General features: G+C 60.0%; 1 protein-coding gene across 3 annotated transcripts; it reads right to left on the bottom strand.

The window, feature by feature from the left end:
* Positions 1-16,892: 16,892 nt before the first annotated feature.
* Positions 16,893-22,934, bottom strand: LOC102460934 (uncharacterized). 3 transcript variants are annotated; one of them, XM_006128572.4, is made up of 3 exons: positions 20,162-20,311; positions 18,936-19,081; positions 16,893-18,056 (listed from the first exon to the last, which is right to left on the bottom strand). In XM_006128572.4, the coding sequence occupies exon 3, from the start codon at positions 18,034-18,036 to the stop codon at positions 17,524-17,526; it is 513 nt and encodes a 170-aa protein (XP_006128634.3). In that variant the 5' UTR covers positions 18,037-18,056; positions 18,936-19,081; positions 20,162-20,311; the 3' UTR covers positions 16,893-17,523. The 3 variants fall into 3 exon arrangements, with proteins under 3 accessions (XP_006128634.3, XP_089628627.1, XP_089628626.1); XM_089772501.1 differs by lacking the exons at positions 18,936-19,081; positions 20,162-20,311 and adding an exon at positions 22,867-22,934; XM_089772500.1 differs by lacking the exon at positions 18,936-19,081.
* Between the last annotated feature and the right edge of the window lie 562 nt (positions 22,935-23,496).

The raw sequence follows: 23,496 nt of genomic DNA, 5'->3' as shown, positions 1-23,496 counted from the left end.
GCAAGTTTGCGAGGGAGGAGTCAGGGTAGAAGGAGGTGAAATCAGAACTTCGAGAGGACGCAGGCGCCTCAGCCCCATCTCAAGGCACTCCAGGGGGAGGCCGCACGCTGGCAGAAATTCACTAACACGAGCTATATAAAGGTGTTGACTGGACATTTTGACAATGTTGATGAAATTTCCAAAATCTGGGAAATTGATTTGGATAAAATCGTGGTAAATTTCCCTCCGGTTTCGTGGTTAGTTATGTTGCCAGTCAACAATCGTTGTAGTCTTGAAATTCAAAGGGGAGAGGGGACATGGAGACGCCTTAAAGACGCAGGGCTGGCCTTACCATGAGGGAAACTGAGGCAGCCGCCTCAGGTGCCAGACTGTGGGTGGGGGGGGGGGGAGGTACCACTAGGACCCAGAGAATTGAGACCTTTCCAAGTGTTGGTCCAAGCGAGGGGGTAGGGGGGTGTCATTTGAGCTCCCTGCCTCAGGTGCCAGTGTCTTTTTTCCATTAAAAATCCCCGAACAAACAGTTGCCTGAACCAGCTAGAGGAGGGCAGATCGTTCCCCCGCTTTGTTTTCAGAGAATCATGGGTAGTGTGAATGGTTAGTGTGAGTGCATGAGTGAATCCATAGGACGTGAGCTGAAGAGAGGGTTATGGACTTGTTTGGCGCAGGCAAACCCCCGGAGGATTACGGACTCGTTTACAACTGTAAGAAAGAACTGTGAGATCAAAGGACGGTGTCTGCATGCGGAGGCAGCGTTCCCAGCGTTGCCAGATAAGAACAAGTAACAAGGGAAGAATCTAACCAAGCACAGACCGTTGTTTCTCACTCATGGTGAGGCAAGCGGTGCAAAAACGGGATATTTCTGGATCGGTCGTGGACACACCAGTAAGAAGAAGGGGGTGTCGCTAACGGACATCACCCACCTGGACTGGGTGTAACCAGCGGATGGCATCCCACCGGCCTGGCCCCCGCCAAGGGGATCTATCCCACACTGTTTTGCCCCACAAGTTGGAGTCCATCAATTCGGCATATTGGGGTGACATGAACGTCGGACGTCCGCCTCAACCCAATTAACCAACGTTACCTGGGGTCTGGCCAGCCCCACAAGGTGAGAGTGTGTGTGAGTGTCTGTGTGTTAAATTGGGTTAAGGATCAGATGTAAATTGTTAATTGTTCCATTTAAATATTGCTTTTAATGCCTTTTCATGTTGTGAGGCCTTTTAAAGTCTTTTAATGCTGTTTTAATTGTTTAGTACTAAATATACATATATAGAGAGAGCTTTTAAAACTGCTCCTGATTTGCATGTAATAAAACTCGTTAAAGGTATGTTTAAGATACTGTGAAAGACTCTTTTGTTCTGTGAATGCTGAACCCAATGGGTAGTGTGATATGGATTGATCAACCAGGTCACAGCGCCCCCTTGTGACAAATGCAGATTGGAGACACAAACATTTGGTGAATTCATGTTGAATTTTGCCAATTTTTGATTGATTTAAAAATCAGAGAAGTGGGAAGCCGGCAGATTTTGCTATTTTCAATATCAAACCTTCTGAGTTTTCAGTTGTGAGTTTTTTTAAAATGGAAAAGCCCCTTTATGCTGTCACAGCAGCTCACCGGGATCTGAGTGTCACTGAAAAACAGGCTCCATCATTCTCAAGTGGCAGAATTTTATACCTGCCTTGCGTTCGTCTCTGGTGACGCCAGGGCTAAGCCAATAGATGCATGCCCACACGCTCCCTTAGATCAATTTGAAGTAGCATAAAAGCTGATGCGAGGCTTTTCTCTATAACTACGCTTAATGCTGGGATGACATAAGCTGCTTATTATATCATTAAAAAAGCCCAAACTTGGCTAGGGACCTTGAATCAATTCATCTTCACAAAGCTCTTTGAAATGTCAGAGGAGCCTAACATGTAAATATTCTCCAGGGGGCGCATCAGTGCAAGATGCTCCTTTGTCAGGTGATGTCGACACTGGGACCGTCTGGCAACGGAAGGGCTGTCGATATGCAAAAGTCGTCATACGTGAAAACCAGTCAGACTGGTTTTTTTCTGCCTCCCGTTGTAATTTCCTGGCCACATGGCTAGCACCCTGTTGACAGGCACAGACAAGCATTGTGGGCAAGCATCCCACAGTGCAGTGCAGTGGGAAGGCAGAGCTGATCCCTGTGCCTCTTGGGATTCCCACGTGGCTCAGTGAGCTCTCTGTGCTGAGGAATGTCCAACCAGCACTGAGGGGCACAGCCTGCAGGGCAACAGAGACCACACAACACTGAGCACAGCCAGCAGGGCAGGTCTGGTGGGATACTGGAGGAAGCCAGTTCTCTGGAAAAACTAACAGCAGAGTCCGCACTGGCTCTTTGTGACAATAAAGGGAGGGGAGAAGACAAAAGTCTCTCACAGGGCTAGAAGTTTTTTGTCGCCAAAACTGGGTGTTTTCCCCAACAAAAGTCGCCCGGCAGCGGAAACATTCTGACTGTTTCATTGACAAAAGGCAGTTTTTGGTGACAAAAGATGCCGGTGTAAACAAGGCCTCCACTTGACAGGCAACTGTGAATAAATTCATCATCACAAAGCTCTTTGAACTATCCAAGGAGCCTAAAATGTGAATATCCCCCAGTATCAGAGGGGTAGCCATGTTAGTCTGAATCTGCAAAAACAATGAGGAGTCCTGAGGCATCTTCTAGACTAACAGATTTATTGGCGCATGAGCTTTCGTGGGCAAAGACCCTGCATACATCTGACGAAGTGGGTTTTTGCCCACGAAAGCTCATGCTCCAATAAATCTGTTAGTCTATAAGGTGCCACGGGACTCCTCATTGTTTTTGCAATATCCTCCAGGGGGCGCATCCGCGCTTCCACAGCGCAAGGTGCACGACTCTTAGCTCGCTGCAGACATCCTGCAGCTTTGGATTGTGGGCAAACCTCATTCTGTTGAGTCTCCCGGGACCTTTGCTTTGTTCTTTGTTTTGAACTTTAAGCATCTGTTTAGGGGGCAGCTTTCCAATCTCAGTACTTAGCCCTACTTCAACTGCTGAGCTCAACCCTGGGGCCGCTTGGAGTCAGGCCACACGGGTTAAAAAGCGACTGTTTGATCTGACAACCTGCGTAACCCCAACGATGCCTGAATTGTTTAGGAGCACCGCCCGGCAGGGCAGGTGGAGTCACACGGCCGTGCGGCGTTAGACATACTCTGAGGCAGTGGTCCCCAACCGTTTGGGACTGCTGGGCGTCTGGGGGTGGGGCCAGTCACGTGCTGGGCACCGGGGGGCAGGGCTGCGCCCAGGCCCGGGGCCACCCATACGCCGCACTCCCAGGGTCAGCACTGGCGCTGGCGCCACTCCTGTGCCGCGCGCCCAGGGCGGGGCCACCCATATGCTGCGCAGCTGGGGCTGGCGCTGCTCCTGTGCCGCGTGCCATGGGGCAGGGATGCCCATACGCCGCGTACCCGGGGCTGGCACAGCCCATGCACCGCGCACCTGGGGGCGGGTCCGCCCATACGCCGCGTACCCGGGGCTGGCACAGCCCATGCACCGCGCACCTGGGGGCGGGTCCGCCCATACGCCGCGTACCCGGGGCTGGCACAGCCCATGCACCGCGCACCTGGGGGCGGGTCTGCCCATGTGCCGCACACCCGGGGCTGGCCCCGATCACTCAGCGGGCGCACAGAAATGGCCCACGTTGGGAACCACTGCTCTGAGGTCAATAGCATGAAATTCAATAAAGAACAAATGCAAAGTGCCCCACTGAGGAAGGAACAATCCGTTTCCCACACACAGAAGGGGAAGTGGCTGTCTAGGGAGGAGTCCGGCAGAAAGGGATCTAGGGGTTGTAGTGGACGACAAGTTAAACATGAGTCAATAGTGGGACACTGTTGCAAAAAAAGCAAACGTGATTCTGGGCTGCATGAACGGGAGAGCTGTGAGCAAGACACGAGGAGTCCTTGGGTATGGCTAGACTACATCTCTCGGTTGCCAGAGGGATGTCAATTAGACATTCCGAAGCGGGGATTTAAATCTCCCACCTGTCATTTGACTAAGCATGGCCGCTGCGTTTTGCCGAGTCAGCAGTTTGTCAGCAAAATGTGGCTGTCAAGACGGGGATTGGGTAGCCCTGATCTAGACAGAATTTGGTCCTGCGGTGAGGGCAGGGGACAGGACTCGATGACACCCGAGGTCCCTTCCAGCGCTCGTGTTCTGTGATTCCACGATTTCTATAAAATGGCAAAATGTTACTGAATCTGCATTAGCCAGTGATGTTCCCGATTCAGCCTCAGTCCACTGGCTGAATAGACTGTCTCCGTTCCCAGCCACTGCAGGGATTTCAGGTCTGCCTCACTCCCTCCTGTGCGGGGCCCACAGCACATGCAGGTGTCGCCTGGGGCTGTGATATTGGGTCTCATGCTGCCGTCCATGTGCAGGCGGGTCGCTGCGATGGGCCGTGCTAGGCAGGTTGGGCGAGAGGATGGGGTGGTCCCTCACGCTGCGAGCCGTGAAGGAGGGGAGCTGCATGCCATGTTGGGGCTCGGAGGAGAGCCCTGCGATCGGGAATGTGAGGTCTAGTCCCAGTTCTGGGGCTGGGATCTGCGGTGCCCCTGGAGTGGAGGATGCTGGGGGGGGGGGGTGTAGTTACTGGCCTTCCCGCGAGATCGTGGCAAGAAATAATTAAGGTCTTTTCTAGCAGCACCCTGGGTGGGGGGGGGGGGTCGTCTGCTCTGTAATCTGCAGTCCCCCTGCGCTGGGCTGCGATTCCCACTAACTCACCCACGTGGGGATTGGCCCCGACACCCCGGCCCAGCCTGGGCAGGGAACAAGGCTCTTCCCAGGGGAGACAAAGGGAGGGAGGGGGAGACGCCCCCGGGCTGGGGGCAGGGCTGGGAGGGAGGCAGGTCCTGGCTGGGAACCATGAAGGGGACAGACTAAGCTGGGGGCTGAGGGTCTGGGGGGCGATGGATCCCCCCTCCCCCAAGGGTCTGAGGCTGCCGGGCCCTGACTCCTGGAGCCACGTCCCGTCTGTGCTGGGCTGTACCCGGAGGAGCGATGACCCCCCCGTTCTACCGGCCGGCGGGGTCTGTTCTGGCTGTTCCGGGGTGCAGGATCGGGGGGTCCCCGACACGCTGTCACCCCCCCATAAAACAAAGTCTGCCCGCGAGTTCGAACAGTGGGGTGGGAGGGCTGGGTGGGTATTTTTGGAGTAACAATGGCGGTTGTGGGGGAGAAGCCCGGGAGAGGGGAGAGGCAAAGTCTGGACGAGCGAAGTGCAGAGGGTCTGGGAGAAGCCGATGGAAGTTCGGGGCTGGATGCCGGAGCCGTGAGCAAGGGAGTGGCTCCCACACCCCACTTCTACCCGGGCCCCCACCCCCACTTCAATCCTCCACTCTGCCTCGTGCCCAGCCCCCCCCGTACCCTGCCACCCTCCCAGAGCCACCTCCCCACCCCACTCCGGCACCCTCCCTCCTGCCCAGACCCCACACCGGCAGCCCCCCACACACTGAACCCCTCGTTTTTGTTCCCACCCAGAGCCGGGGGGGAATCGATTAGCCGGGCCCCGCTAGGCTCTGGTGTGCAGAGTCGTTCTGCCTGCTGCTCAGGCCCGAGAGGGGGGCTTTTTTCTCCTCTCACTTGTGTGCAGCCCCTGACTGACTTTCCTGTGGGTCAGCAGCCCCGACCCAAAAGAGGTTCCCCGGCCCTGAAGCAACTCAGGCCGCCACAAACGACAAGACAGCAACATCTGGCCACTCGGGTTTTATTCCAGCTGTTCCAATGGGGGCTCCGTTTTCCTCGGGTTTGGTCATGCCCCAGGATTTCCAGAGCTGTTCCCCAGACCCCAGCCACACGCACACACAGGTCCTCAGAACTGTGCAGCTTGTGAACGTGTGTCAGTGCCAAACCCCTCCCAGCGGCCGGTGCCGGCTGCTAGGCCAGTTCTGAGCTGGAAGACGAGAAGCGCAACAGTAAAGCAGCCGGGAGCGAGGGGACTCGGCTCGTGCGTTGGAATTTGCCGTCTCCTCGCCCGGCGGCTGCAGTTAATTCGTGGCGCTGCTGTTCTAGCACTGCTGGAGAGGCGGGCATTTCGGCGGACACGGCTCCGCACACTTCGGCGGACACGGCTCCGTGCCCTGTTGTGGGCATGGCTCCGTGCACTGCTGGGGGCACGGCTCCGTGGTTTTCGGAAGACACGGCTCTTTGCACGGGGGCGGCATGCAGGCCTGTTTGCACTGCTGCTGAGGTTGCTGGCAAGACATCTTCCAGCGCCACGCGGCCAATCCTGCAACACACATCGGGACGGAGGTTACGGACATTTCGCTGCATCCGCCACCGGGGGAGCAAACGGCGAGGGGACAGACCCTTCACTGGGCCAGGGACCGTTCTGATGGGCTCTTCATCGCCAGGGAAAGGAACCCACCAATTAGCCCTCAGTGTCTCTCTGCCCTCTCCCCTCCATGGTGCTCAGTTCTGCCTGCGCTTTGCCGCCCTCCCCACAGTTAGCCGACCCTTCGTTCCCAGCCATTCCACCGGCAAACATGCCAGCTGTGGCGACCTGACTTCAGTGCCCCCCAGCCGAAGTGCGGCCCTCTGTGTGGCTAATCCAGCCTCCCAAAACGCCCTCTAGTCAATTTCACCCGCACTCTCGTAGCACTCGCCTGAAATCCTTCCCGTTTCCTTCCCGTTTCCTTCACACTTTCTGTGGGGCCTTTTAGGCTACATCTACACTGCACGGTTGTTTCAGAATAAGCTAGTCCGGAGTTCCTCTGAAATAGCCCATTCCGAAATAGCGCGTCTACACTGCGCGGAAGCCTCAAAATGTGTCGGAGGCCGGCTCCCCTGATGGAGACGCGCTCTCCCGATGTAACGCCCCCGCAGGAAGAACTGGGAGTGGCCCTGGGAAGGGCTATTGCGAAATAGCCGCAGTGGAGAGTCTGCACACGCCTGATTTCGGAATCGCTACCCTGGGCCGGGCGCTGTTCCTTGTGGGAGGAGGGTTCCAAACCGTTGTTCTGAAATGAGACACAGCCTTAGTGCCCCTGGGCTGAATGCAGCGGGCCCGGGCCACGTTGAGCTTGGCGCCAGAGTCGCTCGCGCCCGCTGCGAACCTGCCCGGTTTCCTCTCTGCGTCGGGGCACGAGGCCTCTGCGTGCGGCTCCAAACCGTTCTGGCTCCCGTGGTTTGCTTCCGTGGCACGCTGCAGTGCAGGCGTAGGCAGCTCGAGGCCACGCAGTGCGCGCCGACCCAACCCCCGCCCTCTCCTCTCTCTGGGGGGTGCCCCGGGCTCTCGGCTGCAGCATAAGTTGGGGGGGGGGGGAATCATTTTGGCAAGGGGCCACTTAATGAATTTATGTGCATGGTCACGGGCTGGCTCCCCCTGAAAGGCGCAGGGCCGGGGGCAGAAGGGTCGGGGCCAGGGGCAGAAGGGCCGGGGCCGGGGGCAGAAGGGTCGGGGCCGGGGGCAGAAGGGCCGGGGCCGGGGGCAGAAGGGCCGGGGCCAGGGGCAGAAGGGCCGGGGCCGGGGGCAGAAGGGCCGGGGGCTCCCTCCAGAGCTGTCTGGGGCTGGAGGCTTTGAGTTAAAAACAGCAAAGGACCCTGCCGCTATCGCGAGGCCTGGCAGGCGCCGGGACAGGCCTCCTGGCTATTTACAGGGCTCGCGGCTCCGGCCTGCAGCTGGGACTCGTGAGCCGTTCAAATGGGATCCTGCTGCCGGAGCCACGGCCTGGACATTCGGTGGCAGGGGCAGCAGGATAGAAACAGAAAGTGGCCAGATGCCGCCCGTGGGCCGGAGCCAAGTGTGAGGCCACATGCTGCCCAGCCCTGGCGTAAGCGCTGTCCGGTGGGACCCTGTTCCCAGAGACTGCCCCCCCGACAGCGTGCTGACGCCCCTCGCCGACACCCCCACGGCCAGAGACACGGCCCCATTGAGCGTGGCCCGTACGCCAGAAGGGCCTGCCCTCCCCAGCCCGGTGCCAGCCGTTCGAGCGCCGGGAAACGCTCGCCCTGAACGCAGAGGGCGATGTTATTCACCAATAACGACCCACGCGGACTTACCTGGCTCACTGTCCCCCACCACTCCGGGAAGGCGACACGGGAGGCTGGCGAGGGGAAGGCCTTTTATACACGGCCCGCGCCCTCCTCCTTGCATCAGAGACCTGACGGGCCGATGGCGCCGCTCCGCTTTTATTAGCAACTCTCCCTCCTGAGTCACTGCTTGGGATGCGGTGGAGTTAAAACAGCCCCTGGCAGCTGCTCTTTCTAGGTTAGCTCCTCGGAGGGGCAGGGAATCCCTTACCCCTGCCAAAACGCTGCCCCCGCTGACGAAAACGACGGACCGAGGAGGAAGTTTTCAGACGTACCCAAAGCATTTAGCAGCCTCCTTCCCGTTCACTTTCAACTTGTGGCTAAAAACAAGACGGGGGCTTCGGAGGGCTGCTGGCCCCCTTGGTGGGGATCGTAGCTCAGGGACCACAGAGGGGTCCGTATTCTTCAGGATTCCTGTTCCTACAGGGCCGGGAGAGCTGTGAGGAATGCCGGGCAGAGGCAGAGCACCAGGGTAAATGACATTTCAGCCGAAAGCTTTCAAACTGGTGGCTAAGTTTAGGCTCCAAACCCCGTAGTTAGCGATTCACATTGACTGCAGTGGGCTTTGGATTAGGACTGCGGATGTGAGATGGGCGATCCAGCTGGCATTGCCTGCAGGGGTCTCTCTCCTAGGTATCCAGCACTTCCGAAAACTGGGCCTTTTTTGTTTGTTTAGGGGCCTGAATGTAGCTTTTGACATCCTGGCCTGAGTCCCCGGGCGCTTTCAGGACACACGAACACCTGGGATTCATTTCTGCTTAGATGTCCTTGTACACGTGAACAGCTTTCCAGGTATATGAATTACTGGGCTGGATCCGAGCAGGGGTCCCTGTAATCCAGGTTCCTGGTCACCAGGACCAGATACAATGCACCCTGCAGCCATCAAGTCTGGGGCAATCTCCCACAAGGATTCCTCAGGATCTCCCGAAAACAGAAGTCGGTTTATGCCCCGGAAGAGGGAAGCCTAGTTCCCTTCCAAAATGCTTCTGTTTTTAAACATGGGACCGTCTTCCCAGATTTACCCGGTGTTGCTCGGGTCCCTAACTCAAATACGGTTTTTTTCTTCGTTTAAATGATTTGTGCTGGGGTGGGGCTGGGGAGGAGGGGGTCAGGGTGCAGGCAGCCTTGGGGAGGGAGGACAATCCCAGCCTTCTCTCACTGCAGCAGCTTGGGGCCAGGTGAAAAGTGCTGGCCCATGGCTACTGCAGCTGCAGTGGGCACTGCCTGGGGAGGTGTGCATGTCCCCCACTAGGGGACAGATACACAGGGCAGCTATCGACTAGATAGTTTAGAGGGTTTGTGTGTCTATCTCCACCCCCCCTCCTGCTGGCCCAATGGGGTTATAGTGGGCCTGGTCAGCATATCTGGCCCCTGGCTGCGCCCTGTGGCCATGCTGCAGTACGACTCCCTCCTCCCAGACCCCTCCCTTTCCATTCTGTGAGCAACAATCCAATTCCAGGCACATCCCATTGTCCAGCCTCAACCAGCCCGCACTTTGCTTTACGTTATGATACGGTGGTCCTGTCTGACCATGTAGGAGGAGAACCCGACACACAGATGGATGGACAGACAGACGGACGAACACCCTTTTCCAAAATCTACAGTAAAGATTATAAATTGGGATAGTCTTGAATTTCCTAACCGCAGGCCAGATTCCCACTAGCTTGATTCACCCTAACTCCACTGCAGCCCACTTAGGAAAGGTGTCTGAAAGGCAGCGTGTCGGTGGTGTGTGCACGATGGGCTGCGTTCTCACCTCCCAGACACCGGCGTGCCTGCACTGACTTCCGTGGAGCTGGGCTGACTTACCAGCTGGAAACCCTGCTCCCTAATTCTAAACGCCCTTGAGACTAGGAGTAACAATTTCCACGCAGGCCCTCCGGACTGATGGGGGCTTTTTTGCACTAGTGCCCTTCCCCGGCACATGGAAGGCAACTCTGTTGCTGACCCAGGTTGTGGTCTCGTAGGGCGCAGTGTAATTGGCGAGGCGCGGAGGGAGGGATTATCCTGCAAACAGTCTCCCTGGCCGGAGGGTTAGAAGGCTCACAAGCCGCCACTGTACTTCGTCGCTGCACGGTGAGGTGGGGCGGTGCCAGCGAATGGCAAAAGTGCTCCGTTGATTGGTTACCCAACTGAGCAATGCTCAGCTCTATGGTTTTTTAACCCGGCCACATCAGAAGCCTCAAGGTAGCCGCAGATCAGATCCGGGGCTGGGGCAGGTCAGAGGCGTCCCACTGGCGGTGGTGGGGTTCTGCCAGCTCACACTGGCCTTCTTCTACCAACCGCGGGGGGAGATTAGATGACAAAAGGGCTCGAACAGGTCATTTGCCTTTGAGGTGTGGTTGAATTCTGGCTTACAGTCTATTCCCCACTAAATCCTCCAAGCAGGGCGTAAGTCGCTTTTAAGTCGTGCCATGGGCCTTTGCGCTGGGCCTCTGCCTTGGAGTCAGTTTAATCCTTTGTGTGCACTATAAAGAAGCATTTTGCATTAGCGACGGGCGATGCCTGTGCTTGCAAATCCACTTTGCAATGTGGGAGGAACAGAGCGGCACTAAGGATGAAAGCAGGGAAATGTGCCCAGGTATGTTCTGGGGATTTGTAACAATGAGAACAGATGTTTAGCACTTGCCTCCGCAGACTTCAAAGTGCTTCACCCAATGGTGTCACTTGCCCCATTTTAGGGAGAGAAACTGAGGCACAGACAAGGAGAGACAGGGTCTAAGGTCATAGTGGACCACAAGCTAAATATGAGTCCACAGTGTGACGCTGTTGCAAAAAAAGAACCCAAACCTGGGCTGCATGAACAGGAGTGGGGTGAGCAAGACACGAGGAGTCGTTCTTCTGCGCTGATTAGGGCTCAGTTGGAGTGTTGGGTCCAGTTCTGGGCACCACATTTCAAGAGAGATGTGGAGAAATCGGAGAGGATCCAGAGAAGAGCAACAAGAATGATGCAAGGTCCAGAGAACATGAGCTGTGAGGGAAGGTTGAAAGAACTGGGCTTGTTTGGTTTGGAAAGGAGAAGACTGAGGGGGGACATGAGAGCTATTGTCAAGCACCTAAAAGGGTGTCACAAGGAGGAGGGAGGAAACGTGTTCTCCTTGGCCTCTGAGGACAGGACAAGCAGCAAGGGGCTTAAACTGCAGCCAGGGAGGTTTCGGTTGCACATTAGTAAAAGCTTCCTACCTGTCAGGGGGTCAAACACTGGAATAAGTTGCCTGGGGGGGTTGTGGAATCTCCATCCCTGGGATATTTCAGAGCAGGTTGGCCAGACGCCTGCCAGGGATGGTCCAGACGCTGCTGGGTCCTGCCGTGGGGGCCAGGGACTGGATTCGAGCTCTCGAGGGCCCTGCCAGCGCTAGTGTTCTGGGATAGCCTCTGGCCCGTGCTCACTCCATCGCCGAGCGCAGGGCTGGGTGGAGCTCTAGGCTCTGTGACGATGGTTTTTGAGCTCCTGGGTGGCAGAAGGTCCGTCACAGGGTCACCTTGCTGTAGGGGGCCCAGCCGGGCGCTAAGGCAGGTTTCCTGCCCCTCCTGGCCCTGCGGGCTGCCCTGTGCTGCAGAAATGGCCAGCAGCAGGTCTGGCTCCTAAGCCGGGGGGTCATGGGCCTCTGTGTGCTGCCCCCACCGGAGTGCTGGTGCTGCACCTCCATTGGCTGGTTCCTGACCAACGGGAGCTGCGAGGGGTGCGCAGTGCACACATTGCTGGACCTGCTGCCGGCTGCGTCTGGGGGCAGCGTGGTCTGCGGTGCCAGGGCAGGCAGGGAGCTGCCTCAGCCCCCCCCACTGCACCGCTGCCCAGGAGCTGCCAGAACTAAGCCTGCACCCCAAGCTGCACCCCAGCCGGAGCCCTCCCAAAGCGCTCACCCCCGGCCACACTCGGGACCCCGCCTGCTTCCCGACAGGTATCGTCACGTTGGGTCATGGGCATCACTAGTTTTCTTCAGCTGGGTCACTAGACAAACAGTTTGCAAACCGCGGCTCTGAGTCCTACCCAGAGCTCTCACCGCTAAGCCCTGCTGCCTTTCGAAGGCCTGGCGGGTTCATAAACGCACCGACCGTTCTATTAGAACATAAGAGCAGCCAGACTGGGCCAGACCAAGGGTCCATCCAGCCCCGTGTCCCGTCTGCCCACAGCGGCCACTGCCAGAAGCCCCAGAGGGAGGGAACAGAACCGGGAACCATCATGTGACCCCTCCCCGTCTCCCATTCCCAGCCCCTGACAAACAGAGGCCAGGGACACCGCCCCTTCCCATCCTGGCCAATAGCCATTGATGGACCATGAATCTATCTAGCTCTTTTTTGAACCTTGTTAAAGTCCTGACCTTCACCACATCCTCTGGCAAGGAGTTCCACAGGTTGACTGTGCATTGCGTGAAGAAAAACTTCTATTGGTTTGTTTTAAACCTGCCACCTATTCATTTCATTATCATGCTCACTCCAGGAACTTTTATTAATGGGGATAGTATACGACAGTCACAGTTCCCTTTGTCCCCCCCCGCCTTATGCTACCGCAATGCCACCCCAGTTTGGGTTCCTGGCGCCCCAGCTGCTACCGCCCTTGGGCAGAGAGATGTGCCACAGTCTGAGCAGGGTGTCTGCAGCCTGCACCGTCCCCTGGCTCTGCCATGATTTCCCCAGCTAAGTCAGATTGCCCCTGCCAGCCGGCTCGGCTTCGTTCCTCCTCGGCAGCGGAATCGCCCAGTTTAGCTGCCACCCAGCTCCCGCAGAGCCAGCCTGCTGACTTGTAAGGTCAGAGCGCTCGGGAGAGAGCCGGATTCAGAACCACCGGAGAACCGACATGCAGCGGGGAGACTAGTCCGGCCTCTCCCCTGTCCCCAGCTCCCCCACGAGCCGAGAGCCATTCCCTCCTCCAGCGGGGCCTGTGGCCCTGTCCGCACCTTGCGGGAGGAGGGCAGACAATGGGGAGCCCGGGGCACAGCTTGTCAGGGACGGGTCTGGAGGCAGGGTTCCCGGGAAGCTGGGCACTTGGGCAGCTGCTCAGGAGCGAGTCCAGTGACACCCGGCTGACTGACAGAGCACCCCCAGCTGGGTTGGTTTGGTGCACATCTGCACATGCCTTGGTGCACATAAAATTATTCTGCACATGGATGGGAAAGATGCGAAGGAACGTTGTAGAAATGGGTAATTTGCATCCTCTCTCCTCTTCCCCGTATTTCCTAGGGATCTGTGGGACTAGGCCGGGCCTCTCTTTTCTGGCAACATCCAGGGTCCAGCAAGGCAGAGAGCCCCAGTGGCAGGGAGCGGGGCCTGCTGGGAGGTCGGCTGCAGCGGGGCCAGCGGCAGAGGGGCCTGCGGTGGCCAGGAAACTGGCAGTGGCTGGGAAGTCCTCAGCCAAGCCGGCAGCAGAGAGGCCAGCAGCGATGGTGAAGCTCCCGGCTGGACTGGCTGCAGGGGAGGAGGCGGGGAGTCGGTGGGGGCGGGGAAGCCCCCAGCTGGAGCAGCTTTGGAGGGGGTGGTGGCAGCTGGGAAGCTCCGTGTAGATAAATCTATGTATTATATATTGCTGCATATGACTTGACACTGTGCCTCTCCATAGAACCTTGTAACTTTGTATTAGAACCCTATATAGAAAACTTGTAGCAGAATAAGATCTTTCCCCCACTCTCTCCCCCCACTCTGTAATCAATTGCCCTGTTGAATGAACGAGGTGTGAATGAGTAAGACTTGGGGGCCAAGCACCTCCAGACAGCTACAGGAGTTGAAGAGGGGGTGGAAGCCAGACCCAAGGTGTCAATGGGCTGAAGAAAGGAGAGCAGACATACTGACGTCCTTGGGGATTAGGAGCAGGCACCTTCTCTGGAAAACACCCTCTCTGCAGCACAAAGGGACCAAGGGACACAGACCCAGAGTTTGAATCTGGGATATATATTTGCATATGAGAGGGATGCTATAAAAGTGAGGTGTCTTGCAGAGGACCCCGGGTTTCGTCTTGTCACCATCGGAGCATCGATCCGGATCGGCAGAAGCCCGGCTCCACCCCTCCCCCATCTAACTCACCTGGCCAGTGCAGTTAAGGGGAGCAACTTGTTGGTAACAACAGCAAGACGGAGTGTGCTTGTGTGTGTGTGTGTGTGTGTGTGTGAGTGCATGAGTGACTTATATATATATATCAGATGCATATGATAACTGTTAATTATTCTATGTGTGATCAATAAATGTGGCGTGTTGCCTTATCCCTCTGAAAAAGATCCCGAGTACTTCTTTTAAGTACAACATCCGGGGGGGGGGGGGGTGGGCCAGCAGCAGAGATGAAGCTCCCGGCCGGACCGGCTTGGAGGGGCAGGTGGTGGCAGGGGAGCCCTGTTCAGATCGGCGGCGGGGAGTCGGCTGCAGAGAACAGGTTCTCCCGGGTAACAGACGAGCCTTGGAGCCTTCTCCCTGCCGCGTGGCACAAGCCACGAATCAAGGAGCAAAGGGCTCGGCAATCCCCCTCAGTGGGGGCGCGGCGCCGGTCTGTGCGGCTGCAAAGGGAACCCGGCTCTTTATGGCTATTCTCTCGTGACCTCGCTAAGAATCACGTGTCCGCGCAAATTCCTGCTTTGCTAATGTTCAGCAGCTGCGGTTTCCTTTCGTTCACGGCGTCTGGAGCTTGGCCAGCGGGGCCTGGATCAATCACCCCCTCATCCTTCCCATCCATGTGCGGAACACGACTGGGTGTGCACCGAGGCACGTGGGAGGGTGCACCACCGGGAGAAGCAACTGACCTCGCTGGGGGCTTTGTGGTATTGGCATCTCTCCCGAGCGGCCGCAGGGGATGCTGGTTCGGAGGCGCAGGGAATGCAACAGACAGGGAACAGGAGGAAGCCTGGGGTGAATCCCGCGTTCTAAAGATGGCGCAAGACACCGGTTTCCTCCGTCCTTGCTGCAGGGTTTTTAAGGCCTTGCTCTCGCCCGTGCGCCGTCTCCGGGTTCCAGATTCTTGGGGTCAGGGAGTCACTGGATAGTGAAACCGTTTGTCTTGCCGCAGAGCAGCCAAGGAGCCAGAACCAGATGGCTAATTGCCCACCCTGGCTTTGGTGCTGTCGTACTGGCGGGTAAGGGCTGCGGCTGGCGGGTGGGGAAGCTCTGGGTGCCGTTCCAGGGAGGACAAGGTGTCAGTTCATGAGCCCCGGGCGGCAGAGTGTGAACTAAGGCCATGTTAAGCCCCCGCTCGCCACCCCAACCCTGCACGTGTGACCCCATAAACGCCATCCTGTGAGCCCCCGGAGATCCCCCCTCGGCGCTGAGAAACCCAGCCACGGTACCTAGAGCGAGTCATCGTGGGTCGGGAATCCGAGTTTGTACCGACTTCGCCCGCGCTCTCTGGGTAGCCTGTCGGAACGCGCGGCCCTGGCTGAGCTGAGGTCCCCCCGGAAGAGCTCAGTGTCCCCCCAAAAGTGTGACCCCCCCCCCCGCTTGAGCCCCGCTGCTGCAGACAGAGCTGCAAGTTTCAAATCTATAATCAGAACCCCCCTCGCTGGGCCTCTTAAAAAATCAGGACTGGGGCTGAGGGGGAAATACGGGGAGTGTCCCTATGAAATCGGGGTTACCCGGCCTCCTAGGGCCCTGAGCACAGAGCTCAGCGTGCCCCGGTTGCTCTGGCCACTGCTGGGGGGGCAGCGGGCTAGGGGAGCGCTGGGCCGGAGCGGGAGAGTCCAGGGAGGCAGGGCGTTATCCCGGCCGCCCGACGGGGCTCTGGGCAGAGAAACGGAGCCCTGGGCCCTGACTCCCTGGGAGTTCGTCTCACCAGCACCTGGAAAAGCCTGTCAGAGCAGGGGGCCCGGGCTAGGCCTCCCACTGCCCTGCCTCATTCCCTGGCCCTCAGCCCGGGGTGGGCAATTAGCGGCCTGTGGGCAGACACGGTTCACCAGGGCTCCCCCGGCGGGTGCTGGCCACTTAGTTAACCTGCGCATCCGCAGGCACAGCCGCTCGCAGCTCCTATTGGCTGCACGTCGCCCTTCCCGGCCAATGGGAGCCGCAGGGAGTGGCACGGACCGGGACCAGGATGGACGGGGCCCTACAGGCCTATTCGGCCGGTGCCCCCGTGCCCACGGCAGCCAGGAGATGGGGGGCAGGTTTTGTAGAGGGGGGATTCGATCATCTCCAGCAACGCGACGCTGGGAGTTTGTAAAGCACGTTTGAAAGGAGGCTCCTGCCGACCACCACGCTAAACTCAGCAGCGGACAGGCCTGGGACGGGTTTCATTGCCCGCGACTGGCCCTTGCTCAGGGCCCGGGCTGGCGTTATCACTGGTAAGTTCACTAGCTCCTCTCCAGAGCAGGCCGGGCCGCAGACCAGGGCTACGAAGAGGCGGACGGGTGGGCATTAGGACCCAGCGGTGCCCCAGATTTTTGGGTGCCCTGCACAGCTGCATATTCCACCTATGGCCATGCCTGGGACACCGCTTCCCACGGCTCCCGCTGGCCCATGGGAGCTGCAAGCCCGACCGTGCAGGCAAACGCCCTGCCAGCGGCCCACCGGGGGCTCACCCCTGCCTTCCCTCAGCTGCAGGGCTGGGGCCTTGTGGGGACAGCACAGAACTGGGAGTGGGGAGCGCGGGGTTTGATTCCCTCTGCTTCTGGAGTGACTGGTGGAGGCCTCAGTTTCTCCATCTGCAAACTGGGGAGAACGACACCACCCCCCTTGGGAAAGTGCTTAAAGAATGACGGATGCAAGGGGAGGGGGAAGGTGGAGTCGTCCCAGGGGGGAGGGGGAAGGTGGAGTCGTCCCGGGGGGGAGGTGCTGCTTGTGTCACCCTCTGGCCCGCCCGCCCTGGGGATCCCAGCCCAGGGGGCTGGAACGAGGAGGAGGCGAAAGCCGGCGGCGTGAAGCAAGGTGAGTTTTAATGTGCGAGGAGTGGAGGGTACAACAGGCGGAAGGAAGCCAGGCCCGGGCAGAGGGGACACGCTCTGGTTTCCGCTCCCGCGCGGGACCCCACGTCCACGCGGCGGGAAGGCACGTCGGCCAGGATGCTCTGTCTCTGCAGCAGCTGGAGAGCCGGGCGATCCGCCGCCGCTGCAAGCTCCTTGTTTTACCGTCCGCGGGCGCCGCACGCCGCAGCCTGACAGGCGCCGAAGGAAAAGCAGCTTCCCCGACCCGTCAGCCGGAGCCGAGCGAACAAACAGGAGCCAGCGGCCGGTGTCCTTGGGCAGGCGAGACGGCGCGGGGCTGAGTCCTCGTGCGGAGGCGGCTGGGTGCCCCTCCGGCCCCGAAGGAACCGCGTGGAATCAGAGGATGCCCCCAGCGGTTGTCCCGGTGCCTTTGTAGCGTGAACTCGAGCCGGTGGCGCGAATGATCCGAGGTCGCGGCCGGGCCGCTAGTGGAAAGAGCCGTACACCTAAGGGAAGGGGAGGGTGGCGAAGGGACGCGGCCGGGTGAGACCCCGCTGCCCATACCCTCAGCTGGGAATCTGCCTCGAGCGTTTTCGTTTCCCATCGGGGTTGGGCTGCTTCCGGGCTTAGCACGGCCCACAGCCCCCATAGCCCCACCCGCCGGGCCACTGGGGAGCACAAGGGTAGGAGTATTTCGGGAACGACGGCCCGTAGGAGGGGCCACAGGCCTGGGGGTACCCCGTCACGAAGGGCTGCCCGTAGGGAGGAGCGCACGGACTCCACCGCTCGGGGAACGGCCGAGCGGGGATCGGCCCGTACGGCTCATGGCACCTCGGCACCCACGGCACGGAGCACTTCACGCCTGCGGGCTCGGAGAATTTGGGGGCACAGTGTGCCGGGCCTCGCTGGGCATGCGGCTCCAAACACTTGGGCTCGCAGTGGACGGGGGCCTTCCCGGCACACGGGTCTCTGCACTTGGGCGCGCAGGGCGCCGGCCGTTTCGTGGCACAGGGCTCCACGCACTTGGTCCCGCACGGCGCCGGGCCCTTCACCACGCAGGGCTCGGCGCACGCCAGCAGGCGCGTCGTGGAGTACGGGGTGTAGTTCCGCTGCTTGTACTGGTACGCGAAGTAAGACATCCTCCCGGGAGCCAGGCCACCTGGAACACAGCGGGGACAGAGTGAGACACGCGAGGCGCTAGCCAAGGGCGTTGGGGGGGGGGGCGCGGACGCGGGGATGAAATCGACATGCAAGGAAGGAAGAGGGGCAGGCACCATCGCCAGCCCCCTGCCCCCCGCTCCGGCTCCTGAGCCGCCCTTGGCAACTCGTAACCCTCCTCTTTAGCTTCAGCCACAATAAGCGCGTAACCTGCGACTTGCAGGGCGCCGGGCCCGCTGGCTGCACACGGGGCCCCTGGCCCTCCCAGCAGCGCTGCCCCGGAGCTAGTTACTATCCCCGTCTCCTAAAGGGGGAGGCAGGACCCAGGAGCCTTGCCTGGGGTTGCGGGAGAACTGAGACTAACTCCCAGGTCCGACGAGTGCAAGTTCCATCCCAGCGGTGCCTGGAGTGCCCATTGAGAGGCAGTGTTGGCTAGTGGCCAGAGCACTAGACATCCCGAAGCCCTAAGTTCCATTCCCAGGTTTTCCCCCAGGCTGCTAGGGGGCTGCAATTGTCACGTTGCTGCTTTCTGCCTCAGTTTCCCCATCCACAGAATGGGCATAACTTTGTAGGCTGGGGAGCCTTTTTTTGGGCCGGGGGCCACTAACCCACAGAAAACATCAGCCGGGGGCCCCACACAAGTGAAAAGCAAAAAAGAAAAACCAACCCCGCTTTGCTGTGGCCCCCGACGGAGGAGAAAGACCCCCCCCCCGTTCCCTCGCACAGCAGAGCTTGGGGGCCCAGCTGAGTCGATTGCGGGTGCTCCCGCCCCGTGGTGGGTCAGTGAGAGAAACCCCTGCACGTCGCTAAGAGTCCGAAGACTCGGCAAGATCCAGTTTCAGTTCAAACCATTGAGAAAAAGGGACGTTTTGATACTTACGCAGCGCGCGAGTCAAGTCAGACCTGTCCTGTGCCGGGTGGAGAACAAGGCGACAGCAGCGCTTAGAAGAGCTCTCTGCTGCGAGGGCTTTTATACGGCTTCTCAGACTGCCGGCAGGGTGAGAGGCCTCCTTCTTGCACAAGGTCCTAATTAATTACCAGATTAGAACTTTTTATGGGCCTAACTTTTCCATTTGATGCTATTGTGTTACTGCGGCTGTGGGTCTGTTTGCAGCCCCGGGTGCACGGCACACCCTGCAGCGTCCTTTCATTTGGAAACTTGATGGGCCAACATCGGAGGTGGCGTTTCCCAGCGCCCACGCGGCGTGACTGCAGGCAGGAGTCCTGCTCCGCATTCAGCCCGTGAATAATGGAGGGGCGGACGGGGCCAGCAATGCGACGTTGTGCAAGATTCCGCGCTGGCCCTTTTCATCCCGGCTTGGAGCGCGTTGGGAGTATCGAGGGATTTAGCTTTGCAGTTCTGGCCAAATAGGAATATTTGCATCCCGAGCATTCCCACCCTCCCCCGCTCACTCTGCACAGTGGCCGGCAGCCTTTCCATTGGCTTCCATGCAGCGTCGCTGCTGGCAAAGGCTGGCACCCTGCCGGCCTGTGTCCTGTTTCGGAACTCATGCAGGAAAGTAAGAGACACACCCTCGCACTGGTGAGTCCCGGCTTTTCACAAGGCAAGCACTCCACTGCTGCCCTCCAGTCCGCCGCCAGAAAGGAAGCCTGCACAACTCCTTCCAAAGTCCAGTGGGACCAATGGTCCCAGTCATCTTTTCCCTCCATGTGCGGGATCCATTTCTGACCTGCGCAGCAGCACATGTGAATGTGCACCACCAGTCGAAAGCCAAACCGAGCTGGGGGCGCTCTGCTAATCAGCTGGGCAGCCCTGGGCTCTCACAAGTGCCCAAGCGTGCAACAGACAGGGAACGCTGCTTGGGACCTGACACCCACAACCTGGCTGGACTGATGGCTCATTACAACAATCTGTAACTCCCTCCCTCCTCCCGTTCTTTGCCCAATGAGCCACTTCGCCCCGAATTGCCCCAAGGAAGAGGTGCTAACGAGATGGGACACTCGTGGAACAGAAGTTGGTCCAATACAAGATTTAACCCCCCCCCACGCTGGTAGCCTGGGACCAACAGGGCTGCCCCCACCCTGCGTTACCAACGTGCCGTCTCCCTCCATTTATCACCGGAGCGGCCGAAGGGCAGAACTTACTGCTTCCTACAAGACCCTGGACAACGTCTTTGTGGCCAAGCCCGAGGCTGCGGCTTTGGGGGTCAACATAAGAACAGAAGAGCAACCAGTCTGGGTCACACGGGCCCGTCCAGCCCACTGTCCTGGTGGCCCACAGTGGCCAACGCCAGGTGCCCCAGAAGGAGCAAACAGAACAGGAAATCATCACATGATCCCTCCTCTGTCGCCCATTCCCAGCCCCTGACAAACAGGCGAGGGACCCCATCCCTGCCCAGCCTGGCTAATAAGTATTGGTGGACCTGACCTCCAGGAATTTATCTAGTTCTTTTTTGAACTCTGTTAAAGTCCTGGCCTTCACAACATCCTCTGGCGAGGAGTTCCACTGGTTGACGTAAGTCAGGACTCATTATTATTTTTGCGGATACAGGCTAACGTGGCTTCCCCGCCTACACTTCCTTTGAAGCGACACGTATATTCAGCCCATGAGTAACTTGTTACTTCAGTCACCGGCTAACACCACAATAGAGCCACCCGCTGCACGTGAGGAACAGTAACGAACAGCAGCAAAATGGTTTGAACCCCTTTGTGTGGGGGAGAGCTCAGACCGCCCCTCCGAGGGGCCATTAGTCCTGTAAAGCGCCACACACTGAGGTGAGAGTCACAAGGAGGGAGGGGCAAAGCCAGAACTAAACCCAGGCGCTGGGATGCTCCTTGCGCCATGTTCTGCCCAGCAGGGCTACCCCGGGTCACTGTGCCACAGGAGGCATCAGCAGCTCGTTCTGTGACATAGCGCTGAAGGCCCGCAGCTTCCGGGCGCGTCGCTAACAGGACGGGGCCGTGCCTGGGAAATTCGAGTGACTCCCCTCGGCGGGGGCACAGCCGAGTGCTAAAGGACATCTCTGCCTCCCGTAAAACCCCAGTCGTTCTGCCGTGCTTAGCCCCCGGCAGGCAGGACGGACGTGTTTCCTCCTGGCCAACCTCAACCTCCCTGGCCGCAGGTAAAGCCCCTTGCTTCCTAGCCTGCCCCGAGAGGCCGAGGGGAACAAGTTTTCCTCCCTCCTCCTTGGCCCGGGGCGTGACTCACTGCCGCAGCGCCTCCTGCTGGCAGCACTGGGAACCAGCTCTGACCGGCCCGCCTCCCGCTGGCAGCACTGGGAACCAGCTCTGACCAGCCCGCAGGGCGCCTCCCGCTGGCGGCACTGGGAACCAGCTCTGACCAGCCCGCAGGGCGCCTCCTGCTGGCGGCACTGGGAACCAGCTCTGACCGGCCCGCAGGGCGCCTCCTGCTGGCGGCACTGGGAACCAGCTCTGACCGGCCCGCAGGGCGCCTCCTGCTGGCGGCACTGGGAACCAGCTCTGACCGGCCCGCAGGGCGCCTCCCGCTGGCAGCACTGGGAACCAGCTCTGACCGGCCCGCAGGGCGCCTCCTGCTGGCGGCACTGGGAACCAGCTCTGACCGGCCCGCCTCCCGCTGGCGGCACTGGGAACCAGCTCTGACCGGCCCGCAGGGCGCCTCCTGCTGGCGGCACTGGGAACCAGCTCTGACCGGCCCGCAGGGCGCCTCCCGCTGGCAGCACTGGGAACCAGCTCTGACCTGCCCGCAGGGCGCCTCCCGCTGGCAGCACTGGGAACCAGCTCTGACCGGCCCGCAGGGCGCCTCCCGCTGGCAGCACTGGGAACCAGCTCTGACCGGCCCGCAGGGCGCCTCCTGCTGGCAGCACTGGGAACCAGCTCTGACCGGCCCGCAGGGCGCCTCCCGCTGGCGGCACTGGGAACCAGCTCTGACCAGCCCGCAGGGCGCCTCCCGCTGGCGGCACTGGGAACCAGCTCTGACCAGCCCGCAGGGCGCCTCCCGCTGGCGGCACTGGGAACCAGCTCTGACCGGCCCGCAGGGCGCCTCCCGCTGGCAGCACTGGGAACCAGCTCTGACCGGCCCGCAGGGCGCCTCCTGCTGGCAGCACTGGGAACCAGCTCTGACCGGCCCGCAGGGCGCCTCCCGCTGGCAGCACTGGGAACCAGCTCTGACCTGCCCGCAGGGCGCCTCCCGCTGGCAGCACTGGGAACCAGCTCTGACCGGCCCGCAGGGCGCCTCCTGCTGGCAGCACTGGGAACCAGCTCTGACCGGCCCGCAGGGCGCCTCCTGCTGGCAGCACTGGGAACCAGCTCTGACCGGCCCGCAGGGCGCCTCCTGCTGGCAGCACTGGGAACCAGCTCAGACCGGCCCGCAGGGCGCCTCCTGCTGGCAGCACTGGGAACCAGCTCAGACCGGCCCGCAGGGCGCCTCCTGCTGGCAGCACTGGGAACCAGCTCTGAGCGGCCCGCAGGGCGCCTCCTGCTGGCAGCACTGGGAACCAGCTCTGAGCGGCCCGCAGGGCGCCTCCTGCTGGCAGCACTGGGAACCAGCTCAGACCGGCCCGCAGGGCGCCTCCCGCTGGAGGGTGTCACCCGCTGTCTTCGCTCCCCATTCCACCCTCAGACCGCGGCGCCTTCTTGAGGACACTGCCCTCCGGCACTGTCCCCTGCCCCCCTTCTGGGGGGCACCAGCAGTCCTGTGTCTCTGCACTCTGGGGTCCCGCCCTCCTAGGGAACCCCAATTCCCCTACGCCCACCTTGCCTCAGTGACCCACGGCCAGGCATCATCCAGCTCCTGCCCCGGGGCAAACCACAGCCTGCCAGGGCCACTCAGCATTGCGGGGGTGGGGGGGCGACCTGCTGCCTCTATTTACCCTGGCTACCTCCCTGCAGTTCTAGTGCCCTCAGGCCTTGCCTCAGCCCTGCAGCCTGGGAGGGGAGGGGAGGGGAGGGGAGGGGCGGCGCGGCTGGGCTGGGCTGGGCTGGGCTGGGCTGGCCCCGGCCCCTCCTGCTCCCCAGCTAGAGCACAAGTGTCTCTGGCTTTGCCTGCCTCAGGAGCCCTTATTTATACAGCCCCAGCTGGGCCCTAATCGGCTGGATCTGCCTCAGCTGTGGGCTCCCTCGCAGCCCTCTCCCAGGGCTGGGTTTTACCCTTAAAGGGCCAGCGCGGGGCAGCCGCCCCTCACACACCCTCTCACGTCCCCTCTCAGTCTCCTTCTTTCCAAGCTAACCAAGCCCAATTCCTGCAGCCTCCCTCATCGCTCATGTTCTCTAGCCCTTGAATTCTTCCTATCGCTCTTCTCTGGCCCCTCTGCCATTTCTCCACGTCTCTCTTGCAGTGCGGGGCCCAGAACCGGACACGAGACTCCCGCTGAGGCCGGGCCAGCGCACAGCAGAGCAGAGCGGGAGAACGACCCCCGGGTCTGGCTCACCACACTCCTGTCCGTGCCGCCCAGGGTCGGGTTCGCTTTCGTTGCGACTGCCCCATGTTGTGGGCCACTCTG

Source organism: Pelodiscus sinensis, chromosome 22 (genome assembly GCF_052426305.1).
Source record: "Pelodiscus sinensis isolate ZL-2025 chromosome 22, ASM5242630v1, whole genome shotgun sequence".
NCBI lineage: Eukaryota > Metazoa > Chordata > Testudines > Trionychidae > Pelodiscus > Pelodiscus sinensis.
Note: the sequence above shows the minus strand (reverse complement) of the source record. Positions and strands in the feature narration are given on the sequence as shown.

Coding starts and splice junctions, on each gene's coding strand:
- LOC102460934 (XM_089772501.1), bottom strand. CDS start 18,036: ATGTCTTACTTCGCGTACCAGTACAAGCAGCGGAACTACACCCCGTAC.